The sequence below is a fragment of the Castor canadensis genome, chromosome 7 (genome assembly GCF_047511655.1).
Source record: "Castor canadensis chromosome 7, mCasCan1.hap1v2, whole genome shotgun sequence".
Taxonomy (NCBI): Eukaryota; Metazoa; Chordata; class Mammalia; order Rodentia; family Castoridae; genus Castor; species Castor canadensis.
In genome coordinates this window covers 149,038,656-149,058,878 of record NC_133392.1, presented here as the reverse complement: position 1 = coordinate 149,058,878, position 20,223 = coordinate 149,038,656, and the positions used below count along the sequence as shown (strand labels likewise).

Below are 20,223 nucleotides of genomic sequence, written 5' to 3'. Positions count from 1 at the left end.
AGCTGGAGAGGCCCTCATTCCGTGAAGGTGCCACAACCCCTCTTCTGTCACCTTTTGGGAGGCCCAGGCTAATGGAAATGTGGCCCTGGCCCTGGGGAGCGCCTGCCTAATGGAGACACAGCCCCTACCCTCAGGAAGCAGCCCCCCTAAACCTTGATTCCTCAACCTTGTGGGCTCAGTCCTCTACCACAGGCAGGAGTCAAGCTGGTGGGGCTGGCAGACCCTGCTAGTCTGTCCCTAGAGCCCTGTGAGTGGCACACAGACTTGGAGGTCCTCCACACTGTGCTCTAAGCATGGCCCCAACCTCTGGGCAGCCCATGCCTCAGGGAGACAGCCTAAGCCTCAGTTTTCTTATCCCATGGGGCCAAGAGTAATACTACTGGCCCCAGAACACAGGTGTGTTGATCAAATGAGATGTACTTGTAGGCTTATGTCTGGCATGGGGCCACCTTAGGTTGTCCATCTGACTGGGAGTTACCAGTGCCACAACCACCACAGGTTTCTCCCAAGGAGAGATTGACAGGATCTCACCACACTGATGGGGCCAGGTGGATCCAAGTTAGAAGCCTCCCTAGGTGGCTTTCCTGTCTCTCTCTGGCCCACGCTTCTTGCTCCTTGCTGTAGGTCATGGGGTGGTGAATGCTCATATTGGTGTAGCCTGGGCTGAGGGGACAGGAGGCCACTCAGGCCTGAAGTGCAGGCATCTGGTTTCAGCCTCAGGCTCAGCTACAGAAAGGGAACTGCACCTACCAGTGGCCCTTGTCCAGGAGGGTGTCCGTCAGGGTGCTTGTGGGGGGCCGGAGGCTGGGCCATGTTCCTCTAAAGGTCCCTACTATGGTGGGCTTTATATATAATTATCTATGTGTGTAATTACATATGCTACATCACAAACACATACATTTGACATATGGAGCCCAAATGGCCTCTAACTTGTGATCCTACTCCCTCAGCCTCCCAAGTGCTGTGGTGTACCACACCTGGCTGCAGGTTATATTTTAACTGGAACAAAAAGCCCCGTATAAAAGGTTATCGCTCAGTGCCTGGCCTGATGCACCCAAGATGCGGGGCTTTGCCTCCCCGAAGTCCCAGGGGTGGGGTGGATGGCAGGCCGGAAGTGTCAACCACAAGGCAGAAGGGACAGACCCAGCAGCCCAGTCCTCAGCACTTGACCCTAGGCCTTCCCAGGCCAGTTTCCCATTGGTCATCAAACCTGGGATTGTTTAAAGGCAAGTGAGGACATAGTGGCTGTCAGTTCTCCCCTTCGCCAGAAGGGGGAGAAAGCCACAAGTCCTCTCTCTCCAACTCTTCTCCCATCTGACTCAGCTTTGACTTGGCCTTCACTGGAGCTGGCAGTGGGACCAGAGGTCTCTGGGAAAACAGCCCAGTGGCAAGACTGCCTTTCACCCCAGATTCACACAGTTCATCTGCTGAGTACTGATCCAGCCCTGTCTCAGCAGGCCCTGAGGACACTCTTCCAGTGCTCCTTCCTCACCCCGAAAGACCCCCTGTCCTGCTTGCCCTTACATCCCCAGAACTTAGTAGGTGCTTAGTAAACGGTGGTGAGCCAGTGAATGCTAGAGACACTGTCAAGGGGCTGTCAATCCACTCCGGTGGAGGCAGGCGTGTTGCCCCCGCCCCAGTCATGGGCCTGCTTCTCCACGTGGGTGAACTGCATGGTATGTGAGGCGTATCTCAACAGAGATAAATGTCAAATTAGCTCTTAAGTATTAAAACGTGGAAAGTTAGGGGTTAATGGATGTAATGACATCTTGCAGTCTTTCTGAGTGCATTGCCCTGGACGGTGTGACCGACTCTGTAGGAGAAGCTGTGCAGTCTGTTAGCTCCCAGAGAGTGGAGGGCCATGTAGTTACCAGCTTTCCTCTTTGGCTACTTGCTCCCTGCTGCCCTTCATCCAAAAAGCCCTGTACCGGGACCCTTTGTCCCCCATCTTACTTGCTCGACTTGGTCTCAAAAGCTGGCAGTGCTGGCCCTTGTGGAAGAGTCCAGAAGGCAAAGTGAGACGCTGAACTCCACAAATGTGTTGCACTAGACCACACACAGAAGAACTAAGGAGATGGGAAGTTCATATCAACAATGAGGCAGGGGATGAGAGCCAGGGAAGGCATTGGCAGGCACTGGGACCTGTGTGTGGGGAGCAGCACAGAGGGTAAGAAAGCCAGGCTCCACAGTGACTGGCTTCCTCCTATCTGCAGTGTGACCTGCATGTAGACAGAGGCCCCTGCACAGCTCCTGAAAAAATAAAAGCAAGGGCAGGGAGGGGCAAGGACCTTCACCTTGCCACACACTATGTGACTGAATGGCCAGTTCTTCGGGGCAGTGGACTGGGATCTGGGTGCCTGCAGTGCCTCCTCCTCCCTCCCTACTTCTGTCACCACTATGAGCCCATCCTGTCTCCACCTGGTAATCAGCCACCATGGCCAAGGCAATACCAGCTTGGAGGGTGAAGTGAAGCAGGTGAGAAAGAACACAAGGCCAGAGCTAACTGCGTCCCAGTTTCTTTTTATTTATTTTTTTGTTCTTTTTTTCCTTTTTTTTTTTTAAGTATGGAGGCTCAAGTATAAGATGTAGATTTTTTGTTTAAGCTTTACAAAAAAAAAACCAAAATAAAACAAAAAACTCCTTTTGCATTCCATAAAAATTGACAGAAAAGCACCTGGCCAAAAGAGCAGACGGTTGCTGGCCTCCACCCTCCACCGCGGACTCCACGGCGCAGGGGCACATCTGCGCAGGACAGTGCTGAGGGCCACCTCTCCTTCCTCCAGAGCTGTCCGCTGTCCCCCCGACCCCAAGCAACTCCCAAACACACATGGAATCAGATTTCCAGTTTTTCTTCTATCTTTCACACACCACAGTTATTTCATAAAATTTTTGTTTTACATTTTTTACACCAATGTAACAAAAAGGTGGGAGGGAGGGGGTGGCTGACAGACAGTGTATTTATGCCTATAAATGGGAAAGGGAGGAAGACGGGGCCCAGGCGAACAAAAAACACATGGTCTCTATGGAAGTACTGAGTCTCAATAGCAAAACGTGGTGGGAAGCGGGCCTCAGAGCCAAGGAGATGGTTACTGGGCTTTATTGGTGGGAGAGATGGCGCTGTGTGCGCGGTGACGTAAATCGTTATGTGACCTGCGGGAGGGAAGGGGCAAGGGAGAGGGAGCAGAACATGAGTTTTCTAAGAAAGGAATCTAACGAGTGCATGGCATCCGGTTAGCATGAAGCAGAGGTTTAACATTGCTGCTTTCTCTTCAAAGCCTCCACCAGGTCATTTTTAAGAGCTTCTTGTTTTGATTTGTCTGCAAAAGTCTGCACAGACCTGCAAGGGAGGAAAGACTAACATTAGAAGACCGAAGAGGAAGGCACAGCAGCCAAGGCCAGGGCTGGGGTTGGGGCCCTCAGGCACCACGCTGGACATCACTTTATAGACGGTGGGGAAGAGGTACAGGGCCCAAGACCTGCACCTCAGCACCTTGGAGGGCTCCATGGGGAGGCACAGCTATGCCGACAGAAGGGCACCTCTGCCCAGTGTAGCAATCACTAGGCTCACTGCTCTGGGCACAGAGTAGGTGGCTTTTGGGCTTTTAAGCACCAAGATTCTGTTTCAGGCCAGCTGCTCCAGGTTTCTGGCTGGGGACTTGGGCAAGAAACTGAGAGGTGAGGACTCTGGGCTTGAGGAGACTATAAAGCTTCCCCTTGCCCTCCCCTGTCCCAAAGAGAGGCTGGCTCCTCACCCTGCAAGAGTGGGGAAGGGGCAGCAACACCCACCCAGCAGGTGCATAAGAACCAGCCTCGACATGTCTAAGCACACTGGGGCAATGGCCACACATGCAGGGCAGCTGCTGTTAGGCTTCTGCTGTGCAGCACTACTGGCTGTGAACTTGGCCCAGAAAATCCCTCAGCCTAGAATGCAAAAGGCAGCACAGCAAAGAGGTGAGAGCTGTCAGGTCCTCGATTTGTGGGAACCCTCTTCCTCAGACCTAGAACGAAGGTCTGCAATCATTCACAATTTACAAGGTGCATATCTCATTTAATTCTCACGAGCACCTGGGAGACTCTCTGTTATTATTAAAGCTATTTACAGATGAGGAAACTTAGGGTCAGGAAAATGCCCCCTGACAATTCCCCAAATAATCATTCTGTCAAATTTACCCAACCATCAGTTAATCAAGAATTTACTAAACTGTTTACAATAACTTTGTAAAGGTTTAGAAGCAGTGGGAAGAGAGGAGAGGACGCATGCTCATTGAGAACTCAAGTTTCATACACCGTGAAAAAGAGGGGAGAGCATCAGAAAATAACCCCAGGTGCTGAAAAGGGGTGAGTAAATTAGGCAGGACCTCAGAGAGGCAACAGCATCTAAACTTGAACTCTGGCTACTGAATTCTAGAAAAATCTTGAGAAGAGTCCCCAAGACAGAGATGAGACTTTGAAACAATTTTGCTTGATGCTGCTGGAACTCAGTTCTATTTGTCTGGACAGTCCCAGCCAAAGGCAGGACGAGGATGTCACCCTGGGGCCCGCAGGTTCCAACCTCAGCTGTCTACCTCAGGCTTCCAAAGCTCTCAATGGGGCCAGTGGTACCAGAAGCTGAACAGCAGTGCAGGGTGCTTGCTTCCTGGCTGGGCAGTGCTGGCACTTCTGGGAAGGAGGAGCCAGCACTCCGGTCTGAGCTGTGTCTAACCAATCCCACCACCCAAAGATCGTTTCAGAGCCAGGATCAGGTTAGAGGCTGGGAGGTCAAACTTGGGCAGCTGGAGGAATAAGGAGTAGAGGTCTCACTTCAGAGGCAGAGTTTGGAAGAGTCACTGCTAGGTGACCTTGAGTCAGGGGTCTGCAGGTTGGACCAGTGTGGGGGGCCCCCAGCCTCAATGGAGTAGTTCCACCAGTTAAATGCTTGCCCCACCCAGCCCACTGCAAACCCAGCTGAGCCCTGGCTGGGTTGAGCTTCCAGGGTCCAGCCCCTGGACTGGGGACTCTGTAGCCCCCACTGGCTGGGTCCCAAGTGCCTTGTTTTAAAAGCAGTTTCCCTCCCCCTCCTCTCCAGGGATGCTGACTGCTTTCATACATCTGTACTTGCCACAAGCTCCAGTCATGGTTCTTGGCCACTGTCAACAAGCAAGTCTGTTTTCCTTTCCATCAGCATGGCCCACTGGAGGACAGCTGCAGCTCATTAAAGGCAAGGCTGGGGGATCCCCAAGCAAGGGCACCAGGCACCGAGCAGTTCCAGCAGCAGTCAGGCTAAAGGTGCATGAGCTGGATAGGGGATCATAGCCCCACAATGCACTCCATCCCTGGAGATTCAGAGGGAGACCACAGGTACCAGTGGGACAGAGCTTTTTGGCTTCTGGGCTCCCTGGTGGAGAAGGCAGGAGGATCTGGCAGAGACTGACCTCAGGCACATGGGTGGGCAGAGCACAGAGACTGCTCTGAGGGTCAGTGGGCTGAATGCACACAAGCAGCTGCTGCTGGAGAGGTGGTTGTTAGTCCCCTGGCCTAGCTGCTTCAGGAGCAAAAGCTCAAACCAGGCATCTTCCCCACACCTGGCCTCTGCCCAGAGTGCAAAGCGCACACTCCACACACGTGATGCGGTCTGTGTTAAGGGGGCTGAGGCTGCACCAGCCGTGGGCGGACACAGGGTTAGTGACGGTTTAAATGGCCGCGCAGCAGCCACTGGACCGGCGGCATCGGCAGGTTGGTGAGTCCTGTTTAGTGGGGAGGTCTCACGCCCTGCAGGCAGGGTACCTGGATCGACTCAGTTATCAGGCTGGATGTAGACCTGGCGCTGGGTCAGCACCTGCGAGAGCTCCCTCTGCAGCTGCTTAAACTTGTGGTTGTCAGGGATAGCGTCAAGAGATCTACAGAGAGTGTTCAGAGAGGGTGAAGCCAGGGGAGAGAGCACAGCAATGCAGAACACAAGGCTGACCACTGAGGGAAAGGCAGGACACATGAGACCGAGAAAGACAGCCACCAGGCTGTTGCCGCTCTTAGGCTGCATGTGCGTCACCACTGCATTACTCACACCTGCCACCCCACAGGCTTAACCACTACTCTGATTTCCCAGCCACCTCTGGGCATAGTAGAGGCTGGCCAGGTTGAACAGGTATGTGGTGTGGTTAGTGTGGCAACTTCAGGTGGCAGGTGGCTCTTGCCTGCCACAGGCCAGTGAGGGCTTATGAGGATCCCAACGTGACCCCTTCTCTTCTTAAAACTCCAGAGCAGGCAACTTAAATCTGTCCCTGGACAAATCCACAAGCCAGGGTGGCCCCAGGCTGTATCCTGCTGCCTCTCTGGCCCCATTTTGAGATCTGGGCCAGGGAATGGGGATCAGAGGGCTGGCCAGCAAGGGCACAGCAGAACCCTGGGGCTCACACAGCAGAGGTGGACTGCAAAATGCTTCACAGTTGTCACCAGCTTGCCTAACTCCATCAGCACCCTGCTCCCTGGACGGAATGAAGGCTGCTGAATGAATGAAGCTCAGGATGACAGAGCTGGGAGGAAATCCCAGCCACCTCACTTCAAGGCCAATGTTCCATCCTCAGCTGCCTCCCCTGTCCCCAACCAAGCTCTGTCTCCTACTTAGAACATCACAGAGACCTGCTGGCCTCTAGTTGGCTGCCACTTGAACCCAAGGCACAAGACAGTGGCAGGGGCAGCTCAGAGTTATGCCAACAGAGCCCTGGCAAAGGACACAGAGGAGTGGGGGCCTCTATGTGAATTACCAGTCTGCTGCCCTGCAGCCTGGATCAGTCAGAGGTCAGGCTGCCCAGCAGCCAGCATCCTCTCCAGGGTCATGGAGTGTGGTGTGGAGGTGTTCTCAGGCCCCAGCACAGAAGAGGTGGGAAGATTCTCTAGCCAGGTCTGACAAACTAGAGGAGGGTGACTCCAAGGAGGAGGCACCAAAGGCCGTTGAGATGAGCAAGTCCAAGAGAATAATACAGGTGGAGACAGGAACCCAAAGCTACTAAATGCAATTCCACGTGAGGGCACACTGGCCCCATCCTATGAGTGAGAAAGCCCAGGCCCAAGCCTATAGAGCTATTCACTAGCAGACCCAGGATCCTAACCCTTTTCTTTTAGGTACCAAAGCTCCCGATTTTTGGCACATTACCTCAGCCCGTTGACGATATCCTTTGTTTTCCCAAAGTAGATCTCATTCAGCGTACTTCTGATTTTATTTTCCATGTCCTGGGAAGGGAGGTCAGTCAGCAGGATGGCAAACAGGAATCCTCAGGCCCACACCCACGTGCCCCAGCCCAACCTGCAGTCTCCATCATGGCCACAGGGGGGAGATGCATGACTGCTCTCAGTGAGTGCTGCTAAAACTCCACCTATTATCTGTGCTCTGAGGCTTTCCAGGCCTTAGGCGTGGAGGAAGCCAATACCTAGGGACTGGTGGCCAACTCTGACCATTATTGGGAGCTGGTCTAAACCACATCATCACCCCTTACAACCTGGCCACCAATTCTGTGAACAATTCTGTGAAACTGGAGAGCACATTCCCCCCTTCCAAACAACATGGTGACAGGCGAGACTGCGGTGGCCACGACTGAAGCTGCTCCAAAGCTGCTCCAAGGCCCACCAGTGTTCCAGGGATCTGTTTCCTTCCCAGCTTGGGTCTCTGTTCACAGCCAGTGAATTGGGGGAGACAGGACTTAGCTCTTCCTGGAGCCAAGGACTGAGCAGAGTCCTCTGGAAGCACGCATGGGGGAAGTGGGGAGGCGCCTGGAGCCAGAGTCCTGCTTGTATCCAAATCACAAGGCCAAGAAAACACAAGGCCGGGAAGAAAGAGCAGCACTGTGCTGGCTGTGACAGAGTCGGGACACAGTGGAGGCACAGGCCAGCATGGGCACACTGTGTCCCATGCTGCATAGGCTCAGAAGCAACCCTAGCCTAGGAGCCCAGAGGCCCACTCACCTCTACCAGACGCCCGATATTGGCTATGTGTGGGGAGCAGTCACTCACAGTTTCATCCTTCTCCATCTGCAAAAACCAAAAACATTCCCCCAAGTCAGAGAAAAAAACCAGCAGCTTCCAGAGGACACAGGCTGCCCATCACACGGCCACCGCTGTGCTTGGCAAAGGGTCTACTGTCCTGGTGAAGACTCTGTAGTCATCTGCAGGTATTACAAGGCCATTTTCTAGCACAAAATGACTGTCATTTCAGGTCATAAATAGCCTGGCTAGCAGAAGCAGATACCCCCACCATGACCCAGGGCTATAGCAGGGAGGGCAAAAATGGCCATGCTAGCCAGGCACTGGCTGCCAACCTCAGATTTGGGGCCTGGTGTCATAGGTGAAGGCTCCATGTGCCGTAATGCAGTCACACCTTGACTGTCTCCTGCTATGGCAGCCACAGAACACTGTAAATGAAGGCCTTGCCAGGAGGGACTGACATTTCCAGTGGATGGAAGACTGAGATGAGGGAGATGAACTGGTTGCCCATAGCAGTGCAGGCAGCGATGGAGGGACCTGGGGCAAAGCCTTCTTCACTTCACAGCATGTGTTCTCTCCACTGGGAAAGCCAGGGATGCGGCCAGGAGAGTCTTGGGAAGATTTCTGGGTTACGATGGCCAGGGTGGCAGGAACCGGGAGCTGGCAGCCCATGTCCCTAGCATTCTCTTCCTAAGCCCAGGCAGTCAGCCAGCAATGCCCCACCAGTGAATACAGGGAGGAAGGTTAAGGAGGAATCCACCATTCCTGACAAAAGTGCCTGGTAATGAATTCTATTTTTTTTTTCTTCCTATGATAAGCCTTACTTCTTTGACAAGATAATTTTTTGAAGTAGAACTATGCATTTTTTAACCTCACAGGATACTAGCAGAGTACTAATTATATAAACACTCAACATTGCCAACTCAAAGATAAGAGCATGTAGCTGGATACAATGGCTCACATCTGTAATCCTAGCTATTTGGGAAGCTGAGATCAGGCGGACAGAGGTTTGAAGCCAGCCCAGGCAAACAGTTCAAGAGACCCCATCTCCAAAATAGCCAGAGCAAAATGGACTGGAGGTATGGCTCAAGCACTCTAAGAGCACCACCTGCTTACAAGTGTGAAGCCCTGAGTTCAAATCTCAGCACCACCACCAAAAAAAAAAAAAAAAGAGCATGCTATTATTGGAATAAAATATGAAAACTAGAGTAAGTAGTCTAGAAGTAGGAAGAGAGGCTGGGCATAGTAGCACACATCTGTAATACAGTACTTGGGAGGCTGAGGTAGGACAATCAACATTTCCAGGGCAGCCTGGGGTAGTGAGACTCTGTCTCAAAAAACAAAAACAAAACAAAAAGACAAAAAAAGAAGCAGGAAGAGAAGAGCAGTCTCAGGATGGCCAGAGGCTAGAGATCAGAAGAGGCTCAAGCTGGAAGACAGAAGCAAATCAAAGCGAAAACTGGGTTAGGACTTTTCTGGGATCGGGAGGGCAGGTGTGGGGCGGTGGTGTGTGTTCAGGGTCAAAGACTTTGTGCTTCCCATCTGCTTCTGCTTGCTTTCTTCTTCAGAGAGGATGACTTTCTGGCTGGGAAGAGTGGAACAGGACCATTAAAGAGGGATCCAAAGACACGAACGGACAAGTAGAGGGTGGGAGAGAACCAAATCACTTCTTCTGGAGTCAAATCTGAGCTTGGATACAGCAGGCCTTGACAATGCCAATGCACCTCAGAGGTACGAGGACACTAGAGAGCAGCCATGTGGTCTGACTGTCCTCAAGGAAGGAAGAAATGAAATGCTGGCCTGGAACTGATCCAGACATGGATTTTGATGGTACCATTACAAATCACTTGTTGGTACACTTTACAACTCAGGTTCATGAGGAGCCTTCTCATGAAGCACTCATGTCCCACTCTGAAGGTCACTGGGCTGGAAGAACAGAAACCATTCTGGTAAGGTTACATCCTCTGGCAGCTTTCTAGCCAACATCTGCAGCCATGGCCAAGACTGGAGGCTGGATGATGTCTGCTCACACGGAGCCTCTGCCCATAGGCTGGGTGATGTGTTCCATGTGCCTCTGTAGCATCCTACACGAGTCTCTACCTGCCCAGGGTCAACCTGTCTGTGCAGGACTTAAGGAAGGCTGCCTTTATCAGCACTCTGTCAGCAACATCAAGGCTGGGGTAGCCAAAGGACTACAGAATGCAGAAACGTGGGGCAGAGCAACCACCAAGCATGCAGTGCGGCCTCCAGATCCCATTTCACCTCTCCAAGGATGATTTAAGATGTGACCACACCACTACTAGATTCCAACCCTTCACACTTCCTACTTCAGTATGAAGTTTACCTGGACAAATGCAAACCAGATAATTAAGCTCAAACGTTAATCTCCCTTGGTACAGACAGGGCCAGCTGACTTGCAAACAGTTCTATGAAGAGACTTGGTGGTTTGGATGGCTTCATGCCTAACAAGAATAGGTGGCTGCTACTCAGCTTTCACGCCACCTCAGAACACATCACGAGACCATGGCAGTGCTTAGGACAGAGGCAGCTTCCAAGGTCCCCAGGTTCCAAGACAGAAGGCAATGGTTTTCCTGTCTTCTGCAGGACTGGGGTCAGTTTAGGGCACTGTGACTTAGGAGAGCCATGGTCAAGTCATCACTTAAAAGGTTTAAACAACTGAATCCCAAGAAAGGGGAAATAACAGGATATTCAAGCCCGGGTGTGTGTGAGGGGACTCAGGAAGCATGCAGGGTTCAGAAGGCTCACTGTTCCACAAAGGGACAGAACAATCTATGTCACTCTAGGTGACAGAGGTGGGGCCAAGGGGGAAAGAGAACATCACAGACGGCAGATTTTGGTCCAGGGAGTTCTAACATAGTTGTCCTTACCAGATAAGGCAGTGTGCACTGGATCAAATTTGTCAGAGAAGTGGGATGGCCATCTGGTAAGATGTTATAAGAGGGAACCCAGTTTGGGAAGGGCCTCACAAGACTCTTCCCAAAGTTATGTGACTCTGCACAATAAAGATGTCTGGCTCTGGCAAGACTGTTGCTAAGAGCTGGTCAAATACAAAAGAGGGAGAGGAATGCCAGAATGACCTACTCCTTGCCTCCCTAATCTTGGACCGTGGATTATCCCAAGCACTTTGGCAAGTGGTCCTGGAGAGCCTCAATTCTTAAGAGACTGCAAAAGGTCCCCATTAAACCAGAGTAGTGAGATCGCCCATTAACTTGACAGCGAGAGCCACTACTCTCAATTTCAGGTGTAATTAACACTCTACCCAGGCAGAATTGCTGTGCCTATTGGAAAATCATCTTCCTTAAGCAAAAGCCTGTTGCCAGGACAACAGGTTGGTGAGATGTGGAACTGGAGTTGGGAAGCACAATGGGGAAGGAGGGTGTTCCATCCGCCCATTTTTAAAAGGAATTTTTAGATACCAGCATAAGTGGGACTGTGTGTTCTCTCTCCCCCCACGTGGAAATGGGTTACTGTGCCTAGACTCAGATCCACTCAGAACTACCCAGTAGGGCAGGAAGAAGCCTGAGGGAGGGAGGAGGGATTAGAGTCAAATATTATGGCCTTCCAGCAAAATACAGTCTCTTCTCTCCCAAGTTAAACGCAGGGGGAAGATTCTTGCCCTTCCCTCAAGGGAAGGGATGAGAGCTCTGAGCTCACTCAAGGCCCCATTTCAAATGAGTATCTGCAGCCCAAGGTGAGGACAGCACTGCAGGCAAAGGGTTCTTCATCTGGAAGTAAAGTCAGGTCAGCCACTCAGTGTTTCAATTCCCATTTTTATGCTTCAGAATCAAGAGCCACCTCCAACAAAGAGAGGCTGAAACCTTTGGACTCTCAAAGAAAAAAACCAGGCCAAAGTAGGAGAAGGAGATGGACTCCTCAGGTGCACAGAGAGGTCCCTAAGTTTGGGGCAGGGAATTTGAGCCTCAGTAAAAGAACTGGCAGGCACTGGAGGAGGGAAGGAAGATGGGCTGGAAAGTTGGTGGCGGGGCAGAGATCTGGCACAAGCAGGCAGTTTCCATAGCCATCTTGCCCACTCCCCACTGACTGCCCTCCACACCTGGCTAGGGTCAGCTTGTTGGCAATGCTGACCCACCACAGAATTGTTTTCGTAATGCATGTGTTATTATATCCTTATAAAAGTGGCTGCCAGAAGTAAAACATTTTTATGTTCTGTGGCCACACAGATGTTCCACAAGGTGGTTCCAACTGAATCTGGAATCAGAGCTCAGCTGCCAATCCTCTGCAAGACCCCGCCTCTCATTATGAGATAGGGATGACACAGTCAAGTGCTTGGAAACTGGTGACCACTGTCCTCAAATGGGTGTGTCTTCACTGCCACCTGGCATCTTCTAGTGAGCACACCTAGAAGGGAAGGCCCGCAGAAGCCTGCCCTGCTCATCGGTCCTGTGGCTTCTTCCCAGCCTGGATCCCCAAGGCCCTGCAATGGAGTCCCAGAGGAAAGAGACTTGGCCTGTCTAGACCTCCACTTCCTTACCTTTAACTGCACTCTAAGGGAACTAATGAACATAAGGTGCGAGAGCAGTGCCTGGTGGAATGGTCACAGTTCATACCACCTGCTAAAGCATAGCTCCATTTCCAGGGCTCTCTGGTTCCTGGTGTCCAGCTGGTTGCCTCGCTGTGCTGTGGGCACATGGCTTGGGTTGGGCTAGGATTGAACCTACTGCCAATCCAGACAGTGTGCTCAGACAGTCCCCCAAGGAAGATTGGGGATTGTCCAGCATAGGGAAACTGAGTCTATAACTGTGTATGTTCTAGAAGGTCTGCAGTAGCAGCACACTGCTATTCTTTACTGAATATAAACCATGTCAAAATGGCATGAGCTTTCAACACCGACATCAGCAGCTCTACAATAAACACCCTGAGTTTCAGGTTACTGAAGTGGTCTGTCTGGGTCATACCTAGAAAGGAACAGGGATAGGACTGAACCAAGGTCTGGAGGATGTCTCTGAAACCTGTTTTTCTTCCATGAGAATTCTCTGGCAGCTGGATTCCGTATGCTTTACCAGAAAATCCAAGGACAAACCACAAGCCGGGGCTCAAAAATTCCGAGCAAGATCCACCCCTGCCATATCTGCCTCCTGCCTGGAACCTCTGACCCCTTCCTCTCCTGTCCTGTCCTCCACTGTGATACCAGCTTTTCTTCTGGGTCACTCCACCCCGGGTCATGACAAATATCCATCATTCGGATAAGTCACATTACTCCAGTGAGTGGTGCCATCCAGGCAACCCCATGGATCACAAGCCACCGCCTGCAGCTGCACTCCCTCAGTCCACCTGGGTTCCCTCCAACTGGAAGGAAGGGCTATGGGCTTCTGATGAAAATATACTGCCTGGCCTAGCTGCCATACCCAGGTCAGGAGAGGCCTTTCCTGCTAGGATTCCCAGATGAAGGCCACTGCTGCTGGAATTCTCCTGAAGACATTTGGGGGGGGGGGTGCCTGCGGTGTGGGTAGAGGGGAAATACTCTGCTTGCAAATGACTGTCTTGATCTCCCCAACTGACCCAACATTCCACCAACATTCCACCTTCATGTCTAAATATTTAGACTCTGAAAAGAATATCAAATGAACATCTGCAGGGCCTTTCCCTGGATGGGAGACCTCGGTTCTCTTTCCAGATTTACAGCTTGCCTCTTTCCCACGTCTCCACTGTCACACAGAAGTGACCTCGCAGTGTAGCTTCCTTTCCAACATGCTGGTGCCTGGCGCACAACCTTTTTCACTTACTTCACAACCTCCACACTGGGGCCTCCATGGCAGTATGACAAAGGGGCACCTTCTGCCCGCCTTTCCCTACATGGGACATCTGCCCTGGCAGGCGGGTTCAATGTGGCTGTAATGAGCTTCCACAAAGACTGTGGTTCATCTTCGCCGGCAGCCCCACAGCTGCAGAATTTGCCAATAACACTTTATCTCCTTGGCTTTCTAACTAATGTTCCTGAGAGACAACCTTGGGTGGGGGTAACAAAAGGCCACAGTGAAGGGTAGGTCAGGGCTGAGGGAGCTCACCACCCGGGTGTGTTCTGACCAGCTGAGAAATGCAGCTGGGGTCATTCATCACTATGACAGGTACCAAGAGAAGTAATCCAGCTCACTTGCTACATTCCTGGAAGCTACCTACCCAGGAAAGGAGGGGGCATAGGGCAAGCCTGGAATGCCCTGGGCCTGGGACCCCTGAGGAGAGCTGCCAGCAAGCTTTCCTGGACACTGCAGGTGGGGCCTGGAAAACCAGAAATGTACAGACAAGGGCCCCTGGTAGACATTGGAAAACTGGGATGCTGCCTGTCCTCACTGAACAGTGCTCCTGATAGCTCAGCAGGATGGCTCACAGGATCAGTGAGAAGCACTGTGGGCCTTCCCTCCTGCCACTGCGGGGTGAGTGTGCACAAGTGTGACTGTGTGGAGGCAGACTTTACGAGGAAAACCCTCAGCTGGGTCACTACAAGAACTGCACTGTGCAGGATAAGGGGAGTTCCCCTCTGGCCTCATCATGCACATCCTGGGGCCACCCCAAGCCCTACTGCAATACACTTTCCAACATACTGCTTGCTCTGCCTCCCACCTTGGCCCTCATCTTTTGCCTCAAGCCAACACCCACTTCTTCACTGACTCTTGTACAGGCATGCCCACTCCCACCCCTGGGAGCAGCCCAATCCAGACCTTGTCACTGCTTTCCTGGATGGCTCTAACAGCCCTCTGTCAACCCAAGCCTATGCTGGCTGGCAGGGCCATCTCCGGAAAATGCCAACCCCATTGATGCCTCGACTCCTTGAAACTCTCAAACCCTCTCCCTAACCCCAGGCTTGGATGTACCTCATGTGGCCAACTTGCCCATAGGGCAGTGTCCAGCCCAGGTGGCTCTGGCTGCCCAATGCACTTTCATCTCAGTATTTCTTTAGCATCCACTGAAAGTCAGGCAAGGGAGCAGGGGTCTGAATTCAGAGCAAAAAAGTATGATGTGGTAAAAAAGAACACTTTAAATTTTTTTGTCAGACCAATCTGGGTTCAAATCCTGGGTCTGCCTCTCACATTATAGGCAGATTCTTCAACAGCCTCAGTTTCCTCACCTGTTAAATGGGAAGGATAGCTCTGTTTTGCTTATGATCTAGATGGCCCACACAGCCACACGTGCTCACCATGTCACTGATTTGCTCAACTTTTCTGGAACTCCTTCGAATCCCATCCAAGGCAATCACAGTCCCTTTTCCAGAGTTCATCTGGGACTCATAGCTAAACCCCTCAACCTCATTTCCCCTGTTTGCTCAGAAGCTGTGCATCATTCACTTAGATTTGCCTACCTCACTGCCCCCTTCCCTGCTTTTGGTTACTTACATTGGAAGTGAGCCCCAGCTTTAATGCACCTCAGATGAATTATGAGACTGGCCATAAGAATGATGACAGAAGCATGAATTTCCTTAGTAAAGCCCCAAAAGCAAAAGGCAAAGCAAACAAGGCAAGGTGTGCTGAGGACAGCCACTCACCAGGCCCGAGTTTGGCTTGGCAGGGGCCACTGCTCATGGCAAGCTGGAACCAGACACTGGCCATGGGCTGACAGCTCTGATTTAAACTACTAGGAAGATGGAGGATTAAATATTTGTCCAGGTCACTGTACACTGGGTGGAACTATAAACAGTTTTGAGCAGCGAGGATGCAGGAAGCAGACTCCGACGAGATTTCAGGTTTCCCACCCATTCCCTGGGTGGCAGGGTACAGAGTCGGGGGGGGGGGGGGGGCTGGGGGGGCGGGTACAGGCTGTAGTAGAGTTGGTTGCCTGGGGTGTTCAGCTAGCCCTCCCTCCATCAAGATACCCAGAAGGCAAGGGCCCACATCCACACAGAAGGATGAGTTCCACCCTGGGGTACTAGTCCTTGGTACTGGGATGGGAGGACACAGTTCTGCCCAGAGGCCAGATGAAGGGATCCCAAGCTCTTTCTAGCCTCTGGACCACAGCACAGCAGAGTCCACAACACAGCAGAAGTGGTGGGGATTTTGCATGTGAGGCTGAGGCTCCAATATGCAACTCAGGTGCTGGTCTACTGCCTTGCAATGCATCATTTTTCACATGCCTATAGTTGCTGTGTGACTCAGAATGCAAGTCCACTTAAGAGCTTTACTAAGCTGATGCTTTCTGCCTTGTGATTCTATCAAAAGTTAACAAAAGCATAATTATAGTTTCGTTTTTGGTGTTGGGGATGGAAGCCAGGGCTTTACATATGCTAAGCAAAACCCTCTTAATGACACCACTAAGTGTCATTATCTTACCAGCAAAAAATACATCTGATGCTGAGGGGAAATGCTCATACTTGAAAGCTAGCCATGTAAGAATGGAGGGGTTCCATGCAGTGGGCTCCCCCAGAGTGTTCAGCCAGTATCAACCCCCTGAGGGAATCAGGCTGTGCTTGGTCTCACTTCCTTATCCCCCTTCACACAAAGCTCCCTTCTGCACTGTACTGAGCCCCAGCTGAAGGCCTCTCTTGGGATGGGATGCACATATAAGTGGTCTCAAAGGTTGCCAAGGGTCTGAAATCCATTGAGATGCTTCCAGTATAGTGTCTAATGCAGAAGTTAAGAGAAATCTGCTCCAGGAGCAAGCAGTGCCTTCTAGTCTATGCTCTAAGTTCAGCTTAGACACAGCCTGGAAGGGATGTCTTGGAGCCTGTTGCTAGTGTTACTAAGAAAAAGAGGGGTGAGAGAAACAGGCAGGTAGTACTTCTCAAATTTTATTGTGGTAATAGAACTCCCTGAAAAATTTGTTAAAAATACGGATCCTAGCCAGGTGCTGGTGGCCCACAGCTCAAAGTCAGCCCAGGCAAATGGTTCTTGGAAAACTCAACAAAAAAGGAGCTGACAGAGTAGTTCAAGTAGAACACCTGACTAGCAAGCGTAAACCCCACTATCTCTCTCTCTCTCTCTCTCTCTCTCTCTCTCTCTCTCTCTCTCTCTCTCTCTCTCTCTCTCTCACACACACACACACACACACACACACACACACACACACACACGGTAGATTCTGAGTTTATGAGTCTGGGTGGGGCCCAAGATATCTGCATTTCTAACAAGCTCTTGGTGATGCTGATGCTTGCCCTCAGAGTGACTGAGTCAGCAAGATGAGACACCCTGAGCTGCAGGAGGGCTCCAAAAGATGGCAAACTCTTGAAACACAGGATAAGCGTAGAGAACAGGGGCAAGGCGAGCCCTGATGAAACCATGACCAAGCTTGTAGTCACTTTCTCCTACCACGGCAGGAAGCCAGCTAGGAAATGGCAGGTGTGCAACCATGTGTAGCTCAGAGGCACTGACATGTTGACATGAAGCCCTCCTTACATAATGAATTTACAGGTGACCAAACACGTTCCCCTAAGCTGGGAGAACTGTTCGCTTACCTCTGCAGGAGGTCATTTCTGAGAATGGCACCTGTAGGAACTAGCAACTGGCTGTGAACAGAAACTGTACCTGTCTGGTAAGGCTGCCTCCAAGGTTCATGGTGCCCGAGCCAGATTTATTGGTTTGCAGCCACAGCATCACCGTGGAGGTCAACTTGTAATGGGCAGTGCGGCCACTGGACTTCTCCTAGGGGGACAAGACGAATAGAACCCAAGTGAACCTGAGCTGAAGAGGGCCTCGAATGTTCCCTTGAGTCTAGGGTTATTTTATATGTACCTTCCTAAGCCTTCACCACAACATTCCCTTCCCTATAAAATCCCAACTCAGTTTTAAAGGGGCAGAATCTGTAATCATGTGCAGTAAGTTCTTCAGAGATCTTCAGTGTCAGTGATTACTGCAATCTTGACTTATCTTTATCCAAAAGGCTTGAAGGCATTTTTAGGAATTAGTGGGGGCTTATATATGGCAGAAGTCCCCTTACAGAAACATCTGGAGACTGGGCATGACACTTGCACTAAGAGGCCCTGACCACCAGCTGCTGGGGAGGCCGTACCTGCACTTCTACCACATGGATAGAATCCCAGCAGCCTTTGATCTTCTTTGATCCATCTCCAGCCTTCTTTATGAGGATCACTCCAGCAAAGCCATGATCCAGATCCCAGAGGTAGACAGACGAGACGCCACCTTCAAAATACCTGCAAGAGACAGGACCGTATGCCCATTAGATGAAAGTCAAGTTGCAGACAGACTGTTGACCCTGGTCCCAGGTTGTCATTCAGCAATGATGCCAGGCTGATCCTTAGACGTGTCCTATCATCCCTATGTTGGGGTTGGGGTGTTGAAAATGTAACAGAAAAATATAGGCTTAGGGACTTCGAAGATAATTTCAGTTTGAACTCTGAGTCTTTGGCAAGCTTACTAAACTTCTTTGGGCTTCAGCTTCCTCCCAGATAAAGATCCAGCACAGTGTGTGAAACAACAGTAGACAATCAATGGAAGGCATCACTACTGGAGTAATTACTATTACAGATGACTATGTATAGCATTTCTGTCTGATGAGGAAGGCTATTTGACAGGAGAAACAGGAAAATACAGCAACCCCACCCCACCCCACCCCCAAGCAAACCAAGGTTCCTTTTGATCTTTCAAAGTAACTTGCTACAAAACCTGACCTATGGAAATGAAGGGCTAAGCTTGGGACATAACTTCTTCCTCAGATCTGAGTCAACATAGAAAATTTCCTAGTTATGACCAAATTCAAGAGGGAAAGAAAAGGCCGGCAGAATAGGTAATCAGGATGGCATCCCAAATCCAAGGGTGATGGGGACAGGCTACCATGAATAGAGATCCACAGAGTGAAACCAGATGATCTGATCTCAGAACAACCATGATTCCAGGAAATCACATCTTTCATGGTCAGCACATTTCCGATCAGAAAGCCCAGAGCCTCTGACCCCAGGAAAACCTGGGTTACTAGTGCAGCAGGCACACCTTGGGAACAGGCCAGCAGGGATGACACCACAGGATCTCAGCTCTGACAGCAGAAGACTGGCTACAAGTACACAATGGGCACAGACAAATGTGGGCCAGGGCCAGCTGCTCCCATGATGAACTCTGATCATGGCTTAGCAATGATTTGCTAAGAGCAGACACAATCAGGGGCCAACTGCATGAACCTGGGCCACAGGGATGATATCTAATTTACAAGACTATCGAGAGACAAAGATAAAGCAGACACTTGACAAATGATTATCATTTTCGACATTACAATTAAGTACAAAAAAATTAATATTCATTTGTGGACTATATTCCATTAATACAGTAAAAAGGTACACATGGAAATATTAGTGTCTAGAGAATGCAGGTGAAGGAAATACAGAATTCTTTGGATATTGACACTCCATACTAAAGGTTTCATATCCTAGGACTCAACGAACTTTGGATTGAAGATACACACACAACACACACACGCACAAAATCACATCTGTACTGAACATGCAGACTTTTTTCTTGTCATCAGTCCCTAAGCAGAACAGTATTACAACTATTTACACCGCATTTACAGTGTGTTAGGTATTACAAGTCATCTAGAGATGACTTAAAGTGCACAGAAATACTGCTTAGGCACATGCAGTCACTGTACCATTTTATATAAAGGACTTGAGCATCTAAGGACTTCGGTACTATGGGGAGTCCTGGAACCAACCCCCTGCAGCACTGAGGGCCAGCTATATTGGTTTTGCAATTTTACTCTAAGTCTAAAACTATTTCCAACTAAGATATTTTTTCAAAAATCAGTACACGATACATACCAGAGTGTAACTAAGAGACAATCAGACAAAAGGAGCCACCCTCCTGACAGAGGACACAATGTAGGCACCACAGCTGTTTCATCTTTGGGTTCTTACCCACTAAGGGGCATAGACCATCCAGGGAGTCCACTCATGCTGGCCACTTTCACTCCCCGCCCCGCCTCCAAGGTTCCCTAAGGACTAGGGCCACCTCTGCTGCAGGACTCCATCCTGTTCCCACTGTCCACCTCATCCGTACCCTACTTCAACCTGAACTCATGGTCCTGCTTCCCACTAGCCAACAAAGGAGTCCATCAGTGAGCACCTGCTGGTTAGCATTAAGGTGTCAGGCACGGAGCTCCATGCTGGTCGGATGTGTGTTGGCGGCGGCAGGATTATGCGGAAAAGAATGTGGGAACGGGCACAGGCACCTTGGGGATCAGGGCTCAGGGTCATCTTGGGGAAATCCCAGTCGCTGACTAACACTGGCATGCTCAGGCACCCACTCTGGAACATATTTCTCTCATTCTGAATCCTTCTCCAAACTCCCCCTCCCA

General features: G+C 50.8%; 1 protein-coding gene across 4 annotated transcripts in view; it reads right to left on the bottom strand.

The window, feature by feature from the left end:
* Positions 1 to 2,500: 2,500 nt before the first annotated feature.
* Positions 2,501 to 20,223, bottom strand: part of Capzb (capping actin protein of muscle Z-line subunit beta) — a 171,405-nt gene continuing 153,682 nt past the window's right edge. For 3 of the 4 annotated variants that reach the window (XM_074081180.1, XM_020165385.2, XM_020165383.2), the window contains exons 5-10: positions 17,929 to 18,070; positions 17,445 to 17,561; positions 7,936 to 8,001; positions 7,130 to 7,206; positions 5,764 to 5,876; positions 2,501 to 3,337 (exon numbers count right to left, since the gene is read on the bottom strand). In XM_074081180.1, the coding sequence (XP_073937281.1) occupies positions 5,774 to 5,876; positions 7,130 to 7,206; positions 7,936 to 8,001; positions 17,445 to 17,561; positions 17,929 to 18,070 (505 nt within the window). In that variant the 3' untranslated portion in view covers positions 2,501 to 3,337; positions 5,764 to 5,773. The remainder of the gene's footprint in view (positions 3,338 to 5,763; positions 5,877 to 7,129; positions 7,207 to 7,935; positions 8,002 to 17,444; positions 17,562 to 17,928; positions 18,071 to 20,223) is intronic. The other variant, XM_020165384.2, reaches the window with a different exon arrangement.